The sequence below is a fragment of the Leuresthes tenuis genome, unplaced genomic scaffold, assembly GCF_036924035.1.
Source record: "Leuresthes tenuis unplaced genomic scaffold, fLeuTen1.0.hap1 SCAF_16, whole genome shotgun sequence".
Taxonomy (NCBI): domain Eukaryota; kingdom Metazoa; phylum Chordata; class Actinopteri; order Atheriniformes; family Atherinopsidae; genus Leuresthes; species Leuresthes tenuis.
The window spans coordinates 14,837,616-14,862,419 of NW_027325370.1; the positions used below are offsets into that span (position 1 = coordinate 14,837,616).

The window sequence follows — 24,804 nt, forward strand, 5'->3', positions numbered from 1 at the left end:
CACCCAGTTACACCACAGCAACACGTATATTATCAACACATGGTCCAGATGCAGCAATGCATGGCTCCAGCTGCTACTGATACGATGGAATCATCAAAGTCATACTGAGTTTTACAGACCTTTACCGTACCCATCACACAGATTTTACCCAATCACTGCATCCCAAGAATGAAGAATATTTCCAAAATGGAATTCTTAAATCTGAACCAAATCACTTTCCTACACATTCATTAAGAGGCACCAAATTATGGAGCAATAACACGGATACCAGGGGCCAAAAGCTCAATTAACACTATTATCATGTCGTTAGAAATAATGAAGAAAATCTTACTTAAGCCATAGCTCTAAGGTCTGAAAATAGTCAAACCACTAATTCTTAAGAGTTTAATCAAATCCCTTACATGTTATTCATGTAAATTCGATTCAATTTGCACTAATTTGCAACATAAAATATTCAAATACTCAAAAAGTCTTTAATACACTGCCTTTTAACTAAAGATACATATCAAGAACATCTCCTGAAATAGTGACAAAGTCATCAAACACAGTGCCTCACATCAGCCACTTACTGAAAATAGGGATGACGATGCTTCCTTGTCATCAAAACGAGGGCAACACATATGAACACATTATTTAACACAACCACAACTAAGTAAAGCAAGGCTTTCGCAAGGCTTTTGCACACCAGAGTTTGAATCTTTTTATGGGAAATCCTAGAGAGGTGAGAACCAGATGGGGATAACACCAGAGTGCTGGCTCCCATCATTCATCATCATCAAGGCTCCCGAGAAATTGAAAACAGGCCCCAGAGAAATACAAGCCCAGACACTCACAGATGAAAAGGAGGCAAGCATCCAATTAGATGCCTGGAAAACAGATTTTTCCATTCCATGCCAAAGGTACCGAAATGAAAAAGAATGAGAAAATGGGATGGAAAAGATGACAGGAGGTATCAAAGGGTTGTTGGACAAGATGATATGCATGATATTATTTCTGTGTCCACCTATTAGATGCAAAATTGAATATGAGAGGGGAGTGTGTGTTGGTTTTGACTATGAATTCAAATGCACTGGCTTTTTATAGCCGACAGTCTTTCAACTACACAACCAAATCAGTTAGGTAGACCATTAACGACAGTGTTTTTCAGTTGCCCTGTTCATGCAAGTGAAAATGAGTGCTTGCTGCTTTCAGTTTAGATTCTGTGACGTAGACAGATTTCCACCTCTTTCACATTTACAGAGGATTGGTTCTAATAAAAATAAGGAATTTGTTCCTTACATTTTTAGACCTCCTACCTGATAAGAGACTCCAAGATGAGAGGAGAGGGACCTTTCTGGAACTCCAGCTCTTTGTAGTGCAGCGCCTTGGCGTAGGCACGACATTTGGCAGCCCTCTCACCAAGTAGCACGATGCCATTATCGTCTCTGAGGGGCAGAGGGCCCTGGAAAAGGAAACGGTCTGTATAAAATAACCAAGGTTTCTATTTTCAAATTACAATTCAGTGAACGCTTGTCTGTGATCTACACTGTCCTCAAATGGCAATTAGTAGCTTAAGCTGTTATTTTAACGAGCGCCGAATAGCACGTTTTATATGTGCTACGACCGAGGCCTCGCAACAAGGGGTCCCTGCTCAAATGTTAAATAATGAGCAAACCATGAGAGTCTCAGCCCCAAAAGTAACAGTATCATTGCTGATTAGCTCAACATGTGTGGTCAAACGGGGAAGTAGGGAAAAATTCCCATCTGGAAACGCTTGCTCCATTAATCTTTGAGTAGCTTAGCGACACCTCAGCGACAAAGAATCGCTGTGGCTTTAAGTGCTACCCTCTATGTTCCTGCTTTTTGACCCAATCTTATTGTAATGATCCGTTAACTGTTCAAATGTATAATGAACCCCAGTACGGGCGAAATTATACGTTTTAAAACTATGGTTCAACTACACTTAAGACCACTTGATGTGTGCCACAGTTGCTCATAGAAGAGCATGATGCATTTATCTAAACTTAAGTGAACTGCAGCATTTAGTTGGAAGCTAAACTAAAAACTAGGGCAAATGTATATCTGGTTTACCATTTAACTCCTCTGGCAGATGCACAAATCAAAATCCTTTTTCTTGTCAACTTCATTTAAGTTCAGTTAAGTCAGTTTTTGAATTTTTAGGCCTGCAGAGCAGTACAAAAAAAAAAAAAAAGTTTGGTAAAACTTTTGCCACTTCTTGGTGTTGCCATTCCTCACAACATGACATTCTGGCACTGAGAATACCAAGCAACGAAGAGGTTCAGGTGCTATTTTGTTTGTCTGCAGCTATGTCTTTTTAACATGCGTTTTTGCACGTTTTTTTCTTTCTTTTTAAAAAGATGCGGTCTTGAATGCAGCAATATGTTGCATTAAAAACACTTAATGTGCTTTTCTGGGTTAATGCTGCTATCACGGATGTGTAAACGAGCTTTCCAAGGAGCACTGATACACCCCCCATACCATCACTGAACCTGGCTTTTGGACGTATTGATGGTCTTTTTCATCTTTGGTCCAGAGCAGACAGTCAGTTTCTTCCAAAACGACATGTGACGTGCAGATTGGTCAAATCCCAATACATGTTTTCTGGCCCATCCCAGAGAAGTCAACGCCACCTCTTGACAAGGTTAACTTAATCTTCTTCTTTTTTTTGGTGGAAGTTTTTAGTGACATCTGTGAATGGAAATTTGTACTGGAGTGCTAGTCCACGCTAATCCCTTGCTCATGTTGTTACATCAGCTGTTGATGAATGCCATGTATTGTGAGGGAACAAAGATGACAGCTATCCAATGTAGGCTTGTGCTCTTGTTCTTTATGCAATGAAATCATTTCATCCACTATAGGGGCCAAAAAAACGCAAATACTATCCGATTCTTTTTGGAGAGACATCTTTTTTTCTTTTTTTAAAAAAAATAAAATAAAATTTCACTGATTTTGTTATTCATCTGTGGATAACTGGGTCGACGTTTCATTTACTCAGAATCAATCCAGAAGGACGACTTCAAATTTGATTTTCTTAAAAGACTTCAAAAATGCACCTGACGCACAGTTTCGTTCAGCCTAAATTACACTACAGAGTTGCTGTGATGTAATTTAGTTCATTGCTTACCTTGTCACTGTGCTCCATGAACTCTGCCAAGTTAAGAAGCGTCTGTGTGACCTCAGCAATGTCTTGGGAGGTGAGAGCCAACTCAATGCTGCGGATGAGCTCATCTTGCTGGTCCTCACTCAGCTCAGACCAACAGGACAGAAAGGCTGCATTGAACAGGTCTCTGCGGGACAATTAAGGCATTTATAGATTAAAACAAAGATGCACAATGTGAGAGAGAAGTATCTAAGTTAAGGTATCTTTCAGAAGCAGGCACCAACAGAAAGAGCTGTGCATAACTTGAAAAAAGACATTTTTAACCAATTGCAACTGTTTTACAGTTCTGCTCCCAGGGCAATTGTAGTATTTTTTGAAGAAAACTTTATATTTCCTTATGTCTCTGCCTTACAATGAATGACATGAATTGTTTTTTAGCTATTTTGCTTTATTACAGATGTGAAACATAAAAGAACGCAGACAGAAAAAAAAAAAAACTTGTGGGAAGAGAAAGTGTGGCTAGGAAATAAGACAAGACAGTAGTGGTGTACCTGGCAAGAGGGATGTAAGTTTGTGCCAATGACCAGCATGATCGCAGGGCTGGGGAGGAAGACTCTTTGAGCAGGACAACACTCAAGCGCCTCAGCCATTCCAGCCAGTCATCTTTGGAAACCTTCCTAGCAGCACCCCAAGCCTGTACAGTGGGATAAATCAGCAGTTTCAGAGGCCACTGAAAACTGTGTGGGAGCATCAGCTTCTATAGACTCGAGTGTCAAAGTTAACGCGTATGGGATATTCTTGCATTTTAGCTCCAGGTAATCAAATGCAGCAACTAAATCAACAGCATTATACAAAAATGCTGCCTCTTTTTGGTGTTTTTGGCAAATGCCGAGGAAAGCGCTGCGAGATGTGTCCGACCACATGATAATCTGCTGATGTTATTCAGGCGACAGGACGTAAATCAGATTATCCTCATATTCCAACTGTTCCATGACCCTGTGCGCTCCAAAAGTAAGCATCTGAATTTATTGTGTTCTTCTGCTCATTTGCTGAGGTTTTTACTTTCAGCTCTCGTAGATCTGTTGATTCAGATGCCACCACCAGGACTAAACTAAGGGATTTGTACTCAGTACAGTTTGCTGTAAGCAATTTCCACGCCTCCAACAATGCCAGTAAACAAACACTGGAATTGTATATGCCATCTGTTACCATGGAGGTATAAATCCATGAAGAATGCAATTTTCAAAGAAAAAAAGCCAATTATTCCGTCTGACCTTCTGAAGTGCAGTAGTGCTGACATGGAGCTTCTTCATTGGGCCCGCCTCCACAGGCCCGCTGACCAGAGTGTCACCTTGGTTGCCACGAAGCTGGCGATTTTGGAAGATTAGAGGGTCCTCTTCCTCCTCTGCCAGAGTATAACCCTGTTATGGCCACAAATGCACGAGGCCACACACAAACAGCCCACACGCATGCAAAGAGTTGAGTCGACCATCAAAACAGGTTTCACGAATGTAGAAGTGCGTTTCCTTCCCGAGGAAGTGTTGATAAACAGAACATTCGAATGACTGGCTCATGGAGCATTGCACGTAAAAAGTTTATTCTATGATCATGTGATTTATTGCTTAGCCATGTGCAGTCGTTTTGTGTCATGAAGAGTTAGAATGTTTTGGCTCTTCAACAGGAGAAACAAAGAAAAATGTTCTATGGACATTTGTGTAGCATTGACTGATATTACAGGTGAATTTGAACATATTTGAGGTACTTACTTTGACAATGCGACATATGAGTATGTCATAACGCTGGTGATTGATCCTGTGTTTCAGCATTACTTTGTTCACCATAGGAATGAAGATTTGGTACTGAAAATAAAATGAAAGCAATGAAAAGTAAATAAAAACGGCACATGTGCTTTATGTGGTTTAGTGTGTGTAACAGTGTCTTTTCCTTCACCATAAAGTCAATAAGTGGGTATCCAGCACTAGCATCTAACCTCTATGAGGCTTAGATCAAAAGCGTCTGCTGGTGGCTCTGAGGTTAGACCTCAAAACAATACAAGGGTGTAGGGATAAGAGATGGAAGGCTTGTGAGGAAAGGCAGGGGTAAATATGACCTCATCCAGTCCCATAAACATCACCCCCTGCTGGCAAACATTCAGTGACATAAGCAGTCTGGCAGGAAATAACAGAGACCGGGGGGATGAGGGTTACAAAAATGCAGCTCATGTGAAGCCAACAGTAGCAAAGCTACTCTACGAAGGGGAGCTCAAGGGACAGATAAGACTACCTTCTTCCCCAACTGGAATACCAGCGAGGACAGGGTGTCCATAGAGGTAGAACGCAGCTCGGGAGTGTTGTCAAGTGTCCGAACAATAGGGTGTATAATGCGTGAAGCATAGTCTGTGAAGTCCAAAGACTCTGTCAGCCGGTCAAGGGTCTCCAAGGCAACCCTAGTTATAGACAAAAACAGAAAATGCTCAGCTTTACTTGAATATGTTAAGAGCACAGAGACAGACAAACTGCAGCAGAAAACTCCCCAATCTTCTTCTCAAATCACAATTCTACTTTTTAGTAGTCACTTTAGTAGACCAAAGTGACTACGTTCCCCTGTGAAATCATTTGAGAACGGTTTCAAACTTTGCACTAAATCTTTCATCAAAATGAGCCATGCGTGGTACTGACTTGCGGGCCTGCAGGGGAACATCAGTGGCATCAAACAGTTTGACTATGGGGGGCAACAACAAGTGCAGGTAGTCGTCCAGGTTGGCACCAAACAGCTGGATGGCGTTGAGCATCTGGAAAGGAAAGCACAGAGTGCTTAAAATAATCACATTTAAAAGGGGGTAGTTTTAATGAGCTTTTATGGTTTCATCACAAAACACTCAGCTTTACAATTCAAGTGTTAAAATCAGTAAATAGACATTTTACAGGTTGCTGTGACTCCGAATTCAAACAGCTGTGACAGCCGTGTTGCTCGATCTGTTATAAGAACATGTATCATTTAGTACTTTTGTGCCCATTCTATTTAGCAAAAAAAAGAAAATTAGACATATAGTTTTATATAAAAGGTCAGGGTCACGCAACACTGTGCAGTATCCACCTGTCCCAAAGGCTGACAGTTTCAGAAAATGAGTCACTTTGTTCTCAATAACAACCCATACAAAGCTAAAAAAAAAAAAAAAGCAGACCGTTTCTTTTTGTGCTGAATTTTGCTAAACTTACAATGACTGTTCACACGGCACCAATGACTGTCAAATTTGTCTCAACACACTGAAGAGCTCAGAGCCAGAAACGGGAGGATTGAATATAGGAAATCACACAGAACATTTCTAATGGAGCGCTGGCTGGAAGCTGAAGAACCAAAAGCATCTTATTTCCTTATCCTCTGTAAGTAAAGGTCTTCTCCTGTTTAAGAGAGACCTTCCTCGGGGTTCTGTGGAACATGTGCACACGTGGTGGGTGGATATATGGTGGTCTTAAAAAAAAAAGTCAATGGTCCTGGCCCCCAAAACACACTGTGATCACCTCTGCTCCCTGGACCTCCAACTCATGTCTGTAGCACACGGCGAGACAGCAGGAAGCTGAGGTGAAGGTGTACAAGTATTTATGTGTGTGTGTGTTTGGGGGGGGGGGGGGATGCTAGACTGAACAACTTCTTGAAATGATGAAAGTATGTTTTTTTTTTCTTTTTTTCGACCAGAAAGTAACCCAATTCCCACTCCCCCTACTTCATGACCCCAACTCTGTGCTACAGATTAGGCTCCAGGCTCAGAGCTGAGTTATAGACTATCCAGATTGTGGGTTGCTGAATTATCTAACATTGCAGAGACTGAGACAAAGTGGCATCAAAGACGAGAAGACTCGGCGACTTATACTTCTTGTGATTTTGTCTTTGCGGTCTCTGCCCAAACTATGATTTAGGGCTTGAGAGAAAACTCTGACAGCTGCTGGCATCAGCTGCTGAAACCTGAGAGGGCGCTACTTACAGGTCTATGTTGTCTTTGAACTGGATGTATTACAAGGAAATGTATTAAGCCTGAATGGTCTAGATGAATACTGACGGAAACCGCAAACAGAAAACAGCCCCCCGATAAGTCAACTGTGGGCCGAGCTGCTGAGCCTTCTGTAAGAGTGCCGAGTGACGGGGGCCCTTTTTAAACACTCATCTTCTTGGCAGCGCTAGCGAAGTGAATTTATCGACTTAAAATCTGAAATAGGAGCTTTTCAATCCAGCCACTGTGCCTTCAACATAAGATTGATGACTCATGACATGTCAGATTATGTCACCGCGGGTCTAAGCTAAACAGTCAACTCTGACCAATAAAAATTCATTAAGAAACACCACTTAGGGCCATGCCATACTAAGACTGTGCATGCTGCTCTGTTAGCACCACCATTCATTACAGGCACAATACATCAATCTCCTTCGATATAGCCCCCCTTACATTTTCATAAGCAGACACAGAGCACCTACTTCAGGTTCCACTATCCAAATTTGACTTGGGTCTTTGCATTTGTTGATGACTACTAAAGCAAAATCTGAAAGCGAGTATTTTTCCTCTTTTCTGTACATCTTGCAAAAGGTTCATCATGCTAAGAGAACTCTTGTCCTGCAGCAAGATAACCCGAAAGTGGGCTTTGCATAAAAACATTGCTCCACATCACTGCAAGTGGTCCAAAAGGATGAAAAAATGCATTTGAATTCCGTGTCATTGTTACGTTGATTTTTTTTACATTACTAAATAGGTTCTAATCTAGATCAGTTCTGTAACACTGTTAGAACTTTGCTGTCAACAAGTGAAGCAGAAAATTAAAAATATGAGACGAACGGATGCAAAGCAAGCGGTGATGAAGCATGACAACACCATCAGTCTCTGTCCTTATTTACCGCACAGATGCTGATGCAATCATATGTTCTCCGAGCACACGATCGAGTCTGTTTTAAGGACTGAATGAGTCAACGACTGAATGAGTCACATCCATGTCAACTACAAAGAAAGCTGGAGATATATTTGAGCTAAAATCTCCAGCTGAACCGTTTAAAACGAAACACAAAGATTTCATGGTGCATGAACAATAGTCTCTCCTGTAAAAAAGCCAACAAGGAAAAGGACTACAGCGAGTACTCAAGACAAGCAATCAAGCATCATCAACAAAATATTTGACCCCATATTGTGACCACATTTTTTTTAAGTTCCAGCCTAAATAAATCGCCTCTTGTCTGGTTTTCATCATGACACCTTGTTTATTTTCCCTGTTCCACTGTGGATTTATTTGGTGAAGTTGTTTTTGTCACTCTAGCCAATCATCACCCGTTTTACCCAAATGCAATCTGTAATTCTGACAAGTTAAGCCTTGATGTGTCACAGGTAATGTCTCAATCTGTACTCGAGGCAATATAAACAGCTTTCACCTTCAGACAGGCAATAGAGAATTTTATTTGCAGCTGTAAAGAAACCCTTCGGGGAATATAAATCAACAGCCTCGTTAAAAATGTGAGATGAAAACTGCATCGACTACATTCGTCGGGGACAGGATATCATAGCCCTTTAGTTGTCTGAACTCACCTTGATGGTAACACTGCGACCGGTGCTGTTATCGTGCATGAAGACACGCAGCATGTGTGGGATGAGCTGGGGCAAATAGAGCTTGAACTCTCCGCCCAATGCCACCACAATCTGCTCAATTAGAAGGATGATAGTGTTCTGCATGGGGTTGTTTGGTGTCCAGTACTCCTAAAACACAGATCATAATATGTCGTTATTGATGAGAAAAAATTCACGTATCATTTCTTTAAATTCTTAGGATCTTTGTCCTGTTTAGTATGAGAGCTGTGAAGGAGACTGCAATCAATCAAATGAAGAGAATGAGAAGTTCAGGATGGGATTTTTAAACTACGACAGGAATCGATTTTGCCAGTTATATTCTATGATGACGAAAATTGTTGAAGGAAAACGACTTTATTTGCTTTCCGAGTAGTTCTATGATTCAATGTCAGCTTCTGTGAAGAATCGCTTTGGGAGAAGGGAGAAGGCACCCTTCAAATCTGAGACCTTGAGCAGTTTGCTGAAGAAGAGTGGTCGAAAAATTCCACTTGAGAGGTGTAACGAGCTTGTTGATGGTTATAGGAAACGATTGGTTTCAGTTACTTTCTCCAAAGGGTGTGCAATTTCGTCCGGCCCGTTTTTGGAGTTCTGAGTGAAATGGGGCTTTTGTCCCTGTTTTTTTGTGTGTTGTTCCAATGCACATAAAGGGAATAAACATGTGTATACCAAAATATTTCTAATTGCAATAATCTTCTGGGAGAAATGGTGCATTTTCTGAAAAAACTCCAGGGGTGCCGATAATTTCGGCCATGGCTGTAAATATATATATATATATATATATATATCTAAATCAACAGAAGTCCAAATTCGGAATATAAATTACTACGATATTAGGAGGCTACGTCCAAAGCCCTTTGCACAAAGCACTACCTCATCTAAGCGGCTCCATTATAGTGCTGAGGTTTTTATTTGGGTCTGCAGAAGTGGGTCAAAATGTGTTTCCAGCAATAAGCTGAGTGTGAGAGAAAAGTCTGGTCAGAATTTTCTCGCGATTTATACAGCTTTACGTTGCCAGAAGCAGCGAGGGAGCATCACAATACTAGATGGCGGGGAACGGGGGTAATTTCCTCTCAAATGGAACACTTTGTGTTGCTCATGACGCCGTTTTAGAAACTCTAGGCATAGCCTCTGTGTACCTTCGAAATAATAGCAGCGCTCGTTAAAGTGGAGGACCTCAAGTCACGAAATATGTTGACCAGCCAATGGCCTTCAGCTCTGAGAGCTGGCCAAAAGTGTTTTGTCAGTTACCAGAGATCTCAAGCATCCCCCAACTTCCTGCCTTCCCTGCCTGTGGCAGCTGACTGGGGAGCAAGTGAGAATACATCCTGAATTGCTATACCAGCCCCCTCATCTGGATGCAGGAGCTGAACTGGAGCAAAAAAAAAATGAATAGATTCTTTGTTTCACTTGCCCTTTATTAACTCTTTGGGATTACAGGCCCAGCAGTTGAGTACTCTGACTTACTTTCCAGCAAGAGGAGTTCTCCGCATGGCAAAAGTTTCAGTAACAGTGTTACCAAGATTCTGATACAACAACAGTCATATGATATTTCTGCCCTGCTATATGATTATGTGCTGGACAAGTGTGTTTGTGCAAGTGCAGGGACGATGGCTTTAGCAGTTGCGGCACATTGTGGGATGAGGGTGAATGTCACGAGTCATCAGCAAGTTTCCAACTCGATGAATAGGGCAGTGTTAATGGAAACAAACTTCGGGGCCATATCTAGCACTGCAGTCAGAAAGTGTAACTCTAAACAATGGAGAGTAAAGTGTCGATAATTTCCACAGCCCGTTTAATCTCGTTAGTCAAGTCAAACACCGAACATGTTGTGTAATGCTGTACACGGGACCGGGCTTTATCCAGGGGCCCTGAACACATTACTTCTAATGAAGAAACTGAATGCAATTAAGTGTTTGCAGCTGTTTGCCTCACTAACAGGAAATCAAGAAGTTGTAATGCGATGGGGGTTTGGACATAAGTGACCAGCGGGAACGGAGGGTTACTCACTCTTATGAGGGTGAAGATGTCATCCATGTATGGGCGGATGTGAATCTTCACAAAGCACACCACCATTCCCATCTGCTGAAAGAGGAACTGGAAGACAACACCGAGAAAGAGAAGAGAGTAATCAGGTGGCAAATCAAGCAGGCAGTTCCTCTCCCCTAATTTCATACTACTTCCTACCTCTCGGATACTGGCGTCACAGACTCGGATGACGTTGAGGAAGGTGGGCATAACCTGCGGGAGGAACTGAACACACTTCAGGCCCAGAGACTTGAAGATGAAGGTGACGGCCTGGACGACCATGGTGTGGTGGTTGGACAGTGAAGGATCTCTCAGGATGCGCATTAACGTGACAATTGCCACGGCAGGGTAAAACTCATCAAGAGGCAGGTTGCCCATGTTCACCAGCATTTCACTGGTGCTGTAGTCCGCTGTGGGTGAAAGAATTCAAAATAATAAAAAAAATAAAAAAATACAAATCACAGCTTTGAGTCGGATATTTTTCTTTACCAACTAATGAAATAAAAAGTTAAAGCTCTCAAATTAAATCAAAGCCTGTTTTTTTTCTAATCTGATCAAAGCATCACAACGAGTGGAGTTTATAAAATGGCTATAAATTCAGCCCCAACTAGAACTTTAGTTTGTTCACTTGTTTTTTTTCTTTCTTTATTTATGCAGGAATGGCTGTAAATCAGGAGGTAGGGTGGTCGTCTTTCAATAAGAGGTTTGATCTTCAACTTCCCAGCCAACATGTTGAAGTTGAAGTATCCTTGGCCAAGATAATGAGCCTTGCATTGCTCCCAAAAATGTTCAATCACTCTGAATGAAAATAAATGGAATGTAAAACACGTGTAACAAAATACTACAAAACCGAGGACTGAGCACACTAAAGCTGTGCAATAATAACAATACAATTAGCCAGAATAAGTCCAGAAATGGCTAAATCAATTAAAATAAAATACATGCATTCGTACTGCTCCAAGTGAATTCAAATCTTACGCCAAGCAAAAAAGGTCTAAAAGCTTTTGGATATCGTTCCGCGTATGTGGAGGAGATTGATTAAAAGCAAGTTTCCTAAAATCTGATTCCCAACAGTCATTTCCAACATTTGCATTAATCTGCTGGCCAAGGCTGACTTTGGAGCCACACAAGCAAGGGGTCAGTCATTTCCGATTGCAGCAGCTCGGTCAAATTTTCCAATAACTTTGTCCCAACACATTGTTGTATCATCTGCATACACCTTTAATGGATAATCAAACCAAATGTAGACTTGCATTCCTCAAACATTAAAGATGGACTGAACTGTTGAGCCATAAAGGGCCTCCATCAGCAAAGTCCAAAATTAAAGGGCACTACAATTTGCATGTCTGAAATAGAGAAACACTACTTTTAGCAGTGTCTTTGTGACAGAGAATACAGATGGAATCTCTTCGTCCGTTTATCTATGCAGGGCTATTGAATTTTACAAGACATCTGAGAATGCAGATGTCTGGTACTGAGCGCTTTACTCTGCTGTACAGTTTCAGCTGCTCCAGCTGTCTAGCCACAGACTCAGAGGACATAACTTCTTAGACTTAAATAAGCAGCTTTACAGTTGGATCTTTTATTATTTCAGTCTTCACCCAGTAAAGTTAAATGACTGTGATAGACGACTAAACATCTGCAACTTTACAGCTCACAAACAGCCATTAGTGAAGCTCAGTGGGGCAGCGGTGCTGTTGTAATTCAGCCTTCAGCTGAAACCTTCCCTAGTCATAACACACATAAAAACACTTTTATAACTTACTAAGAGAGCGTGTGCAGCCTTTAATAAGTTTTTTTTTTTTTTCTTCTTCTTGTGATTGGTATGATTTGCAGTCCGGTGAGGAGATGGACTTATCAAGTATCCTCTCACATAACAAAGAACACAGGCAAAAGTAACCAGCGCTCCAGACGGTGATCCTGACAAATCCGCCAGCAGATATACAACCTCCAGATCTGGTCACAGTCCATTTAGAGCAAGAACAAACTGGTAAAACCATTACCATACTGTCCAAGGTCACACTTTCAGACGCAAGACAGAACCAGAAAAGCTAGAGGCCTGCGGCCTCAGCACACATTACCAAAGACAGATGGACGTTTTCTTTGTCATTATCAGGAATTTTCGACACGTGACGACATGAAATTTCAGGTCAAAATCCTCCTGAATTACCATGACAGTTTTTTGCAGTTAAGTCACAGCCAGCAGTGACACAATAGATACAATACAGTATGTTTTTGTTAAAAAAAAAACCAAAAAAAACATAATCGGTTTGATATTTCTTTCATAAAGTAGGGAGTAAAGAAAATTGCACCTCATTGGAACTTGGCTTAAGGTGGCTACCGCTCATTATCAATACTAGAGTTCATAAAAAGGACAACACTACAAGAATTTAGTGATTTAGCAAAGTGTCTGAAAGCCTAATGCGCCAGAGTTAACACGGGACAAAGGCCTTCACATTTCCAAGTAAGAAATTGCCTCTGCAGCTGCATTTTAGTCCTTTTTCTTCGAATCACCTGTCACAGCTAACGCATTTAAACCGATATCAACCACAAAAGAAATCACTTCTCCCACATAAAAACCGTGATGTAAATCACTGAAAATCACTGAAAGACTGATACTTGAAATCAAAAAAACTTCCACATTAAAAAGACCCCAATCCAGTTGCGGCTGTGACATTTTCCCTCTGAACTGGAGGAGCCGCGTTTTCCAGAATATTTAGTTAGGTTCAGATCACACAGGAGCCAGAAATTAGATTCTAGGGAATGGAGGTTTGTACAGATCGCAAATCCGCATACACAGAGGCTGCTGACTTTTCAAATGTAGGATTAAGACTTTGACAAATTGTGTTTTGTCTTGGCTGCGGAGACATATCGCTTCATTATGCTCACATTTCTTATGAGCTGCAGATTTATAAAGCCTTCAAGAGCCAAACTGTAAGTAAATGTTTTTGGATAGACACGATTTAATTGGTTTATGCTCGTCAAATGCCTCACTAAAGTGATTCATTTTTGGTTTATGTAGAAATGTGGTGAAAGGCCTGTTGCAATTATTACATAACTGTCTGATTGCAGTTCTTTGAGGCTCATCATTTTTCATAATCAGTTCAATTCTGCCATTTCCCTTTTCTCCCTACAATAACAGCTGGGAAAAAAAAAAGCAGAAATTTAAAATTTCTATTAGTGCTTCCACAACATTTTCCTTTCATTTCGCTGGGTTTCTTTCTTCTGCTATGACCTTGTGGCATCTGAGAGGAGAATTGGCACCGCTTCCCGTTTCTCACGGGACTTGTGCCAACTGTTCAATGACCGTATTTTGATCAGCATCTATGCCTCTTATCAACCTGAGTGTCATGGATTCGGTTACAAAGCCAAACACAATAATACTGCAGTGAGCACATTTGGTTTTTAGGGTCAATTATAAAGAAGTGCCTGATACTCTGGAGGTGGTAATTTATTAGATTAGCAGCAAAAGGGTAGCTGTTAAATACATTAATGACCCCAATCAAATAAACCAATCTGTGAATCCACTATTCCACTCAGTTAACAGACTTTGGAAAAGCAGCTGCATTTAAGCTGCTCCCCAAGTCACGGCAGCCCCGTGCTGTTAAGTGTCCTACTTAAATGTCAAAGTTGTGACCGGCCTCATAGTGTGTTAAATTCACAACTCATTCCACAACGCTGACCTTTATCTAACCAAAGGGATTCTGTATCTAAGTTAACTGAAAATAATGCCACACGTGCACAGGGGTTCAGAAATAAATCCCATAATTAAGCTTCAATTGAACATGTGTATATATATATATACACATATATATGTATAAATTCCTTTCCCTTTTCTTGTCTCTTAAAGTTTGTCAGTTTCCACTGTTATAAATGTAAGAAGTCCAAGGCAAAGAAAGTTTAAAGCCAAATATATAAAAAACTAAAAAGAAAACTTTCACCAGACATCACATCAGCAGTCCCGAGTTTCCCAGTGAACAGACTCCCACAGCGTGCTCTCAAAAAGCTTCAGAACAATTTAGAGATTTTCCAGCTGTTCTAAAAAAAAATTTGATACTGTTGTGAAGAAACGGAATGTACATCAAAAGTTCAGTTAAACCACAGTGTGGCTATTGGGGAAAACATATTCACGGTTATTGATGAGAGTGATCACAGGCCTACCTGAGTCCTGACTGGACTTGGATTCGGACAGACTGACGGCCGAGGCATCTCGAGACTGGTCAATCATGCCGATGTTCACCTTGTGTTTGTATGGATCCAGAGCACCAAGAAGACCCAGAACACGTATGGCCTGTTGGAGACACAGACAGCGATCCTCCATTGAGGTTTTTCCATGCGATCTATATAGCTTTGTTAAGGCAAATTCCAAATTCCGTTAGCAGATATAGCCATATAGTAGAAATTCTTCATCTAGCTAAACATGTCCAGTACAGTGAGAGACTATATGTGCCTCACATAATGAATTAGAACAACATCCAACTACAACACAGCTAAAGAACTTCAAAATTATATGGAAAACATTTGGAGTAATAATAGACAGTGTGCATAGTTTTTATATTTTAAATTCCAACACATCTAAACAGACCATCATCTATTTATTTCATGTTGACAGACATTTCTGTCCTTGTAAAGCGTCTGAGAGGGAGACAGGGGTGGGTTCACGGTGCTAAATAAAACAAAGGGTTAAGAGCCAAGATGCACACACGCATACCTCTCTCCTGATACCCTGGTTTTGCTCAGTCTTGAGGAAGTTGAGCAGCACCTCCAGAAGGGAAGGGTACTTGCGGTAGGGCTCCACCACATAGCCTGTGCTGGCCACCTGCTGGCCCAAAGTCCAGAGCGCCACCTGGAGGAATGTCAGAGACAGATTCCGTTTGAACAACGCCAGCATCAGAGAATCATAAAGGTGCAACGTTTGGGATACGGTTTTATTTCCATTGTAAATAAACATTCAGGTGCTACAAAATGATTCAATGTCGACTGATTCTTATGTTCAAGCCGAAATATTAAAAGCAGTTTTTAATTCTCTTCCATACCTGTCGTTTAGCCAATGAAGAGGAGTCTTGTAGCATGTCCATGATGATTGGAAAAAGCTCATCCATCCACTTCCTCATTTCTAGACCGCTCACCTGACGTGTCAGACACAGTCTTAAGTCTTAAACATCATCCAATTACTGTCAATAGAACCGTCTAAAATCCAAGTTCTTATTTAGATGGAATAAATCCAGAAATCTTATAAAGTCAGGTGCATTTTACCGAGTCAAATATCCATTTACTTATTGTTACACAACACCCCCACACAAGATTGTATGATATTATAATCCAATAAATCTTAACTCAACAAACTCAACTTACACAAAAGGGAATGAATGATCGCTCTGTGCGATATCGCATTAAAATGAAAAGTTCCTCTATTCAATTTCTCCTTCTCAACCGATAGTGTAGAACCGTGTAGATTTGTGTAGAACTCGGATGTTATTCAAGCACTTGTAACAATACTCTGATGGCAAATTGGCGCCTGTTGGCGCACCTTGTCCATGATAAACACACATCAACAGCAAAGGGTGCAAAATGACATGTCAGTCGGCGTCTATTATCTGCATTCCCTACGCTCTCGTGTGTCTTCTTTGTTTGCTGCTTCCTCAACAGCTGGGCCTTCACCTCTTCCTGGCCTGAGTCAGCTGTGTACACTTGGTCTACCTGAGCATCTCCTGCACTCTGTCTGCACTGCAAAGTCTCCCTGCCTTTATTTCTGCTCATCTGAATTCTCTTTGGGAACCATTTAACAACCTAGACAAAGGTGAAGCAAGGCAAACAGTGAAGCGACACCCTGTACTCTCAGGTAAACATATGCTTTCGATCGTTGGCACTGAAACTATTAAGAAGAAACCATTAAAAAAAAAAAAGTTTTTTTTTTTTTTGTTAATCAATTCTGCTCAGCTTTATTTAGTTCCAATAAGCAACAGAAGGTAATATCACAAAAAGCTAATTGAACAAATAGCCTCACCTGAGCCAACTCTCCAATGGTTGCAAGGACACTAATCACCACTCCAGGGTTGGGATCTGGGTCTTTAAGCTTGAGGATGAGAGCCTGCACACAGAAAAGTAAGGTGGTCCCTGAATCACAGTAGAATCATATATTTTAAAGGAGCTGAGCCTTTACTTTAGCCTCGTTCAAACAGCAAGATTATAAGGCAGATTTTTCACATTGCAGACAAATGTTGAGGTAAGACTGGTAGTGTGTGCCCCTCCATTGCGTATCAGCTGTGTAGGTAACACACTTTAACATCAAAACTCCAGACCACACAAGAGAAAGATGTTGTGTAGTGCGAACAATACTGAAACAACTCCACTGAAATCTGGAAGTCTGATTTTTGGCTTTATTTAGAGAAGGTTTACAGAATACATATGCTCTTCTTAGATAGAAGCCTAGTTTAAAATGATACACTTGTAACGGTGGAGAATCTGCAGTTTTACCTTGAGGATGGGTTCCATATATGGTCGTATGAGGCGGGGGGCATTCGAGACCAGGTGACCAAGCATACGAGCACTTTGCTCTTTGTTCCTGCCAACACCACTGTGCTCCAACTCTGTTAAGATCTGCAACACAATGAAACGTAGAGTAAGCGTAAAAACACTCAGTGGTATCTGTAGTGGAGCAAAAGCATGTTGCACATTATGATGCAAGTGGGCAAAACCTGTGTTTTCACTTTGTGTATAAACAGTTTGGGAAAAACTTTGGGATTTTTCGCTAAAGTATGGGCTTTGCTGCCCTCTACAGGTAACTAACCAAAACAGCAGACAACAAGATAACCCAAAGAGAGCAAATACAGCAGATTTGCAGTAGATCTGAACACAAATGTGAATTAGGAATCGGATTCATTCACTCATTTTCTATACCCGCTCAATCCAGTTCAGAGAGACAGGTGGGCTGGAGCCTATCCCAGCTGCCATTGAGCAAGAGGCAGGGGTGCAACCCTGTCCAGGTCGCCAGTCCATCACGCGGCTGAGGAATCTTAGCTTTTGATTCGGAATAATTATCGAAACTTTCTTTGGTCTGAATCTCATGTTATAATTACTGGAAAGTGATTAAAAACTGAGGGCTTGTGAATTCACACTAGCAAAGATCTACAGAAGAAACTATGTTTAAAAAAAAAAAAACTTATACAGATGATTTCAACCATTCAAAATTAAATGTACCACCACTTACAAAGCAGAATCAAGTTTCTGAAGTGTTCTGTTAAGTCATTAAAAGTAATAAACAGCTTGTAATATAATACCATACAACTAGTATAGCATTAGGACCTTTTCACCTATTACTTGGGTACTGACAGTTTTCTTTGGAATTATCCTTTAAGCTCGGGACAACTTTCTCTTGAAAGTCTCCCCACATTCTTTTTTTACAAAACCATTCAGCCGTTTGTCATGACAGCGGCTCTGAAACTGATGTTAATTGGAATATTTCAGTCACAAAACATTGAGGCAAATCACCTGAAGTCATATTTTATCACCGCAGCTGTTAAACAACTAGCTTTGACCTTTCTGAGTAAGTCAGTGTGCATATAGAAAGGTCCTTGTAATGTTTTTGAGCGGCAGCAGAACAATTAAACAACTGACTCTACCCCTAACGGGATGAAAACTCATTACGGGACGTTTAACACACTAAATCATTAATGGCGAGCCATCTGTTCTGCCTCTCTCTCACCTGAATTAGCATCTTGCGAAGGAAGGGCATAACAAAGGCTGGATTCATGCTACTGAGGCGTCCAATAGTGCAGATGGCCAGCTCTCTGATCTCAAACACCTCATCATTCAGAGCAACAAACAAGGCCTGTAGGTTCTCGGCCTGGGCTAGGTGTGCATCAAAACGCTCATCAAGAGAGGCCAGTACGCAGTATCGAATATCTGGATCTACAGGGGAGTGAGGATAAGAAAAATAAATCAGATATTTTGACTTCATGGTGATAGACTAAAGTCAATTTCACTGCACATCACAGATGAACAGTTGTGCCTTCTCATGTTTACCAAAGTAAAAAGTCTCTTTTACCTGGATCAGTGATGCCAACAACTAGCAGCTTGCTGAGCACGTCTGCAACCACCTGCACAGCGGTCTGGCTGACGACATGGCCGCTGATCAGGTGGATGGAGGGGGTAAGCAGGCGTGAACAGGTGCGGGCCGCCTCCATACGGATTTCCTTATGTTCGCTGTTCAGGAAGTGATCAGCACAGTGACGCACAAACTGGGTCAAAGAGTGTCCTGGGGAAACACAGGTAAAGTTAGAATACTGAATCAACTGGAAGAAATGGAATTAAGACTACTTTTACTGTATTGGTAATATTGCTGCCCAAGGAGACAACAAAAAAGCATGATAGATGTGGTTTTACATACATATATATATTCATTTAAAGGCTATTACCTTCAAATTCAAAGCTACCGAGCGTGCGCAGGGCAAGGGTGATACTGCCGACATCACTGGCCTCTGGAATGTTCGTAAGGCTTGGCGAAGCCAGCTGGTGAGCCAGGCCTTTGGGCATGCCAGGATGCCGCAGTGGCTTGTGCATTAATACCAGGGAGAGCATCTTCAGCAAACCATCCTGGATGTCTTTCTTCAGCTGGGGGATTTGGCGACTCAGATCATACAGCACTGCCGTAAGCGCAGGACTAGATGGAGAAGAAATAAAAACAATGACATCAAAATCTGAGTTGGTTTAGAAAGAAAAAAAAAAAAAAAAGAAAGGGAAAAGGATTGTTTAGGGAAATGCCAAAAAAAAAAAAATCCCCCCTCTGTCTTACCTGAGGCCCACTGCCAGCATTGGCTCCAGCAGCTCCTTGATGTCGGGTTGGATGCTGGGACCCATGGCTCTAGAAAGCATGCTGATGCAAGTGAACACTGTGGCATCCACCTGCATTGTCTTCTGCCTCCTAAAGGCCAAAAAGTGACACTATGTTAAGTGTTTTGTCAAGTAAAAGATAGCATCCCAACATTTTTTTAAATCAACCTCACCTAAAGCCTTTGAGATTAACACAGCATTATCAAAGCCCTCTCAGAACAGCCAAGTTCTTACTGATGCATACTAACATCTGAACATGATCACATAGCATTTACAAATCATGAACTGTTTGCAGTTACTGACTTGTGTGCAAAGTCCTTGGGTGGCAGAGCAGCCTTGATGATCTCAAGGATCTTTGAGAGGTACGGCTGGATTTCAGTCCTGACAGCTACAACCAGCAGCCCCAAAGCCTGGAACGCTGCCGTCCGTTCCTTTTCCTTCTTCAGACAGCCCAGCAGGTATCCCATAGTGTCTGACAAGTACTGGTCTGCAGAGGGAACAAACAACCACAGACATTACTCTCACTTCAAGGGTTTTCTATAGACTGCAACATGTTAAACCAAACAAAGACTAAAATCACAACCACAAAACAGCGCCGCGGTTACAGCGATGACCAGCTTTCAGTAGAATATCTCACAGTCTTACCTGTAAAGGTATGTGGCTGGAAGGCAGCTAAGCGCGGGAGCAGGTTGAGGATGGTCATCTGGATCAGAGGGTTTTTGCTGGTCCTGTATTTCAAAACCCACCGACACACCTGGTTGTAACAAAGCACGTATTAAAACATCTGCGTCAACGATATCTCATCTGGTGAGTAAATCAGCACCGGCCCCTGTGTTGTTGACAACTTTGAATGTTGCCGGAGCAAGTTAGTGTCATCACTGATATAAAATCCAAGGTTAATCAATACCAAAAGGGCAGTTTATTATACAAAATACAACATTTCGGTCCCCTCAGCTTTCATCTGGAATATATGCTAGAAACTCAGTAGCCCCACACATATACACTGCAGCTTCCTCAGTTATTTATTCAGACTTTAGTTAGTGAATTAAATAACCCACAAATGACAAAAGCATGGCAAAGACTGATACCAAGTTGATTTAGGACTGAACAATAATTAGAAAATCAAATTGCACGTATAGCTTTTAATTTGTAGTAGAAGACACGAAGTTCCTGAAAAAAGTGAAAAAAAGATAAATTTTTGTTGCACCAACGCTTCTTCTAACAAGAAATATTTTGGGATCAGTCCTGCTTTCAGATCATTTCTGTAACTTGATGTTTTCTTTCATTTATTTTCTTTAATTCCTAAGAAAGAGACACCGATGCTGTAACAGCTACCTGGTCGAATCGCTCCTCCATCAGCTCACGGCAGTATCGGCTCTCCACCAGGGAGCTCTTGGCAGGTACAGGCGTGGCCCCAAAGCTGAGGAAACCCTGAGGCGTGCTGTAGCCCAACAAGCCCAGGAGGGCGTTTGACTGCTGTGGCTGCACCGACTGGAAGCTGGTGAAGGGTGTAATATGCCGGGGCTTGGCTCCAAATCCCATCAGTTCCTTGCAGTACTTGTCATGGACCAGCTGCTGCTGTGTAATCTCCTCCATCTCCTCACGCATACGCTGGAGAAAAATTAAGAGCGTGAGCTGAATGCAAAGCTTCTTGGTGCGAGAACGTAGCCGCAGTGAAATCCTACTTAAGTGAGAACTTACTTCTCCCTCCATGCTGCTGATGCGAACCAGCTCATTCAGGATCAGAAGAGCACCGTGGACCCTGTCATCCCGATTCATCCCTTTCTCTTTGGCTAAAGTCTCATCGAAGCCTTTTTCTGCCTCCTCAAAGGTTTGCTGTTTCACAGAACACAACCATTCATGTTACCTAAAACCACAGGTAGCCATAAATTCTGCCCTGATATTCCTGATAAGCATATGGGATTTGCCAACACACGGTCGAACATCTTACTTTGTACCACTGTGGTTTCTGCATTTCTTTGGTCTCCCTCTGTGTGGTGAGGATGAGAGAGGCTCGCAGTGCGGACACCGCTCCTTCTCGGATAGCCTGCTTTGGGTCCCATACGGCATAGAAGATGTTATCGAAGAAGGGCTGCACTTGCTGAAAGAAGAAGGTGGGTGCACTCACAGCCAGCTCCCGCAACACTAAGACCTGGAAGAAACACAAAACCCCTTTTATGGCATAGTTTATTTAATGGAAACATTCAAGCAACAGATCAGCAGTTATTTTGGGGGCTCAAAAATTAGTTTGAACAGCAATAGCTGTCTTTGTGAGACTCACATTGATTGAACCCTTGAAAAATCATCTTCGTTCACCTAAATTCAACATTTTCCACATTCAACTTTTTTTTTTTAAATAAAAAAAACAATCCCTTTATGCTTTAAAGTGACTTAGATGCAACTCATTTCCACTCATTAAATAAGATGGGTGTGTCGCTATGCAAATCACTTAGAACATATTTCCAATGTTAGATAAACCTTCTTTCCGACTGCCAGACATCTGAGGAACATCTGCAAAAGCTGATGGGATCTGGTTTGTTAAAAATCCAGCTGACAAAACTTTGTATTGAAGAAACATCTAAAAAAAAAATGCACTTTAGAAAGCCCCAGCTTATGGGATAAGTGAGTAATTACAGTAATAATTACAATGCATTTACCCAAAAACAAACTATGGCAAGTAAAGAAAGTAATCCAATGCTAGTGTTTGATCAACAGAAATAGCAGTGTTAACATGGATAAATATTCCCTCAATCTAACTGAAATCATTGTGATTTGAGATTCAAAACCAGTTGTTTACCTGGACACTAAATAAAGTGATCAAAACGTTAAGGGTTTATATGCTGCAAAGCATTTAATCAGAATGAAACTCCTTTAAAATGGTAAGTGGGCCTGGCTGCTAATCTGCAGCAGATATAACAAAATAGAGGGAAACTTTATTCCCAACTAGAGAGCACAAAGGCCCTGCTGTCCCTTATCAAACAGAGACTGAAAGCAGACCTTTACAGCTCAGTTCACTCTGTGCCCCATCCAGGAGCCTGTGGTTGAAGCTCTGAGAGCTGTCCTTACTCAATTTACATTTCAGGGATGACTTTAAAATATTTCATTAAGATGTTCAACAATCCTGAATTCTTCCAATGTCTTTTGGAATTCTTCTGAGGTCTTTGACCAAAAGCTTCTCTCACAGACCAGTTTAGTCTTGTTTAGTCTAAGTTTCAACCCCTGGGAAACTCTTTCCCCCTTACACCCTTGTGGTTTTAGCACGCACAAAAGAGGACATTTAATCAATTTAAAGAGAAACAATCAGAAGAAGTGTATACATGGTACAATTCGTGGTTCTGACCGAGGTGTTTACTTGGTACACTTTTTTTAATCCTCATTAGACAATCAATCTGATTAAAATGTATCCATGTAAGCACAGCTGATGATTTATATTTATTTCTAGAGTGAGATGATCCAATAACAAATAAAATATGTTCTTCAAGTTAAGATATGAATAAGAAGCAATGATGCGATCCCAGAATAGACTGTTATCTGCCCTTGTAACCACCACAAAGCGGTGGTATTTAAACAACAAACACCACGGTCACCTGTTGTGTGCTCGTGACTTACTGCTGCGTGGCGTCTGCCTTCATTTCTGTCTGCTCCGAGCCACTCCAGAGCCCTTTTGACCTCAAACTCCACATACTCGGCAGTAAAGGTGTCTCCAGCCATAGAAAGGTGGCCCATGGCTTTTGAGGCCATCTCCATCACCACAGGATCGCTGGAAGGCAGCAGGTTGCGGAGGTAGTTGGCAAACCGGCTGATCCTCGTGGCATTGCCACCTTCGACTCCAATTAGACTCACTGGAATAAAATCATCACAGCAGAGTAATATGTTATGTTATGTTATGTTTATGTATTTAGCAGACGCTTTTATCCAAAGCGACTTACAGGTAGGCAGATGGGGTAAAGGGGTCTTGCCTAAGGACCCCTACTGGAGGTAGTACCTTTCATGCAGGGGATTTGAACCAAGGTCACCCACATGAAAGGTGGCAATCATACCACTACACTATCAAGTCCACTAATATGCCACACATACGATGTGCACGCAGCTAAGCACTGTTTCACGGGATAAACTTCTATGACAGATGCTTATGTTTAAAGCTTACCTATTGCAAGAATGCCTCCTTTCTTCTCATTCACATCAGAGCTGGATACCAGCTCAAATATGTAGTGATTTAGCTCATCGTAGAATGTGGTGGCTTCATCTTGGCTTAACTGTTGCACAAAAAACACCGTCAGAAAAAACATAGCATAGTTGCTGACAGCAACTTGTGCGCAATATGAAAACATAGGAGTCTACTGTAAGGAGTCACATAGCATTACAAACAAACTGATGTGTGGAGTCATGTCAAGCTCTGAAACAAAGTCAACAGCATCTCACTACAGCTCATGAGAGCAAATGTGTACATTTAGTACACTCAATGATATCTTCACGATAGGTTTCTATTAGGAGCAACTTTACGTGCTGGTACCTCTCTGAGTTCTGTAGTCACATAATGCTGCAGATCTTTGGCGGATTTCGCTCTGGTGTCTTCATTTCGACTCTTCAGCCCACTGACAAACTGTTGAAGCACAGTGGCTGTGCCTGATATGTTCACCATGGTCTAATCTGTAAAGAAACAATTCAATCAAAGTGATCTTTCAATTGATGCATCCTGGGTCATCAGAAAATGTACATGTGACGGAAAAACGACTATATATATTAAGAAAGAATATTTGTGCATAGTTTGCATCAACAGTAACACACATCAGGTCAGTGTTGTTTACAGTTAGCTAGCTTGCTTGCTAACGTGTCAGATAAGCGAGTGAAGCAATTTGCTAACACTTCTGGTTTATTAGACATAACAAAGAACCTACTCTAAACGATACCGCTACGGTTTCTTATATTGCTATCACACGACTGACACGTCCTGGTACTATGAGTTAGATAAAGACGAATTTGTCTAATGAATCATGCTTGTTCTGTTGGGCTAACGCTAGCTCATGCTAACCTTTAGCTATCTCACGTTGCCTTCAGTTAGCAAAGGAGGAACATTGGGTCACTTACGCGTTTATATTAATATATCCAACACTTAACTGCTATTCCGCTTATGCAGAATATCTCTCATTTTACGACAACCTTGCTAGCACAAGGTAAGGGTGGCTAGCTGAGGTATGTCTGAGTTGGATCGAGTCCAGCAGGACATACACAGCAATACTCAAAA

General features: G+C 41.4%; 1 protein-coding gene across 1 annotated transcript in view; it reads right to left on the bottom strand.

Annotated features, from left to right (window-relative positions):
- The window catches only part of mtor (mechanistic target of rapamycin kinase), a 71,668-nt gene extending 46,864 nt beyond the window's left edge, over window positions 1–24,804 (bottom strand). The window contains exons 1-28 of the mRNA XM_072367853.1: window positions 24,648–24,804; window positions 24,073–24,209; window positions 23,707–23,815; window positions 23,169–23,401; window positions 21,511–21,711; window positions 21,261–21,395; window positions 20,895–21,170; window positions 20,205–20,313; window positions 19,863–20,046; window positions 19,522–19,650; window positions 19,145–19,389; window positions 18,775–18,984; window positions 18,433–18,638; window positions 17,205–17,327; window positions 16,735–16,818; window positions 15,764–15,856; window positions 15,439–15,573; window positions 14,889–15,018; window positions 10,887–11,137; window positions 10,710–10,796; window positions 8,664–8,831; window positions 5,779–5,891; window positions 5,384–5,546; window positions 4,867–4,959; window positions 4,375–4,521; window positions 3,652–3,794; window positions 3,125–3,287; window positions 1,296–1,441 (exon numbers count right to left, since the gene is read on the bottom strand). Of these exons, the coding sequence (XP_072223954.1) occupies window positions 1,296–1,441; window positions 3,125–3,287; window positions 3,652–3,794; window positions 4,375–4,521; window positions 4,867–4,959; window positions 5,384–5,546; window positions 5,779–5,891; window positions 8,664–8,831; window positions 10,710–10,796; window positions 10,887–11,137; window positions 14,889–15,018; window positions 15,439–15,573; window positions 15,764–15,856; window positions 16,735–16,818; window positions 17,205–17,327; window positions 18,433–18,638; window positions 18,775–18,984; window positions 19,145–19,389; window positions 19,522–19,650; window positions 19,863–20,046; window positions 20,205–20,313; window positions 20,895–21,170; window positions 21,261–21,395; window positions 21,511–21,711; window positions 23,169–23,401; window positions 23,707–23,815; window positions 24,073–24,201 (4,205 nt within the window). The 5' untranslated portion in view covers window positions 24,202–24,209; window positions 24,648–24,804. The remainder of the gene's footprint in view (window positions 1–1,295; window positions 1,442–3,124; window positions 3,288–3,651; window positions 3,795–4,374; window positions 4,522–4,866; window positions 4,960–5,383; window positions 5,547–5,778; window positions 5,892–8,663; window positions 8,832–10,709; window positions 10,797–10,886; window positions 11,138–14,888; window positions 15,019–15,438; window positions 15,574–15,763; window positions 15,857–16,734; window positions 16,819–17,204; window positions 17,328–18,432; window positions 18,639–18,774; window positions 18,985–19,144; window positions 19,390–19,521; window positions 19,651–19,862; window positions 20,047–20,204; window positions 20,314–20,894; window positions 21,171–21,260; window positions 21,396–21,510; window positions 21,712–23,168; window positions 23,402–23,706; window positions 23,816–24,072; window positions 24,210–24,647) is intronic.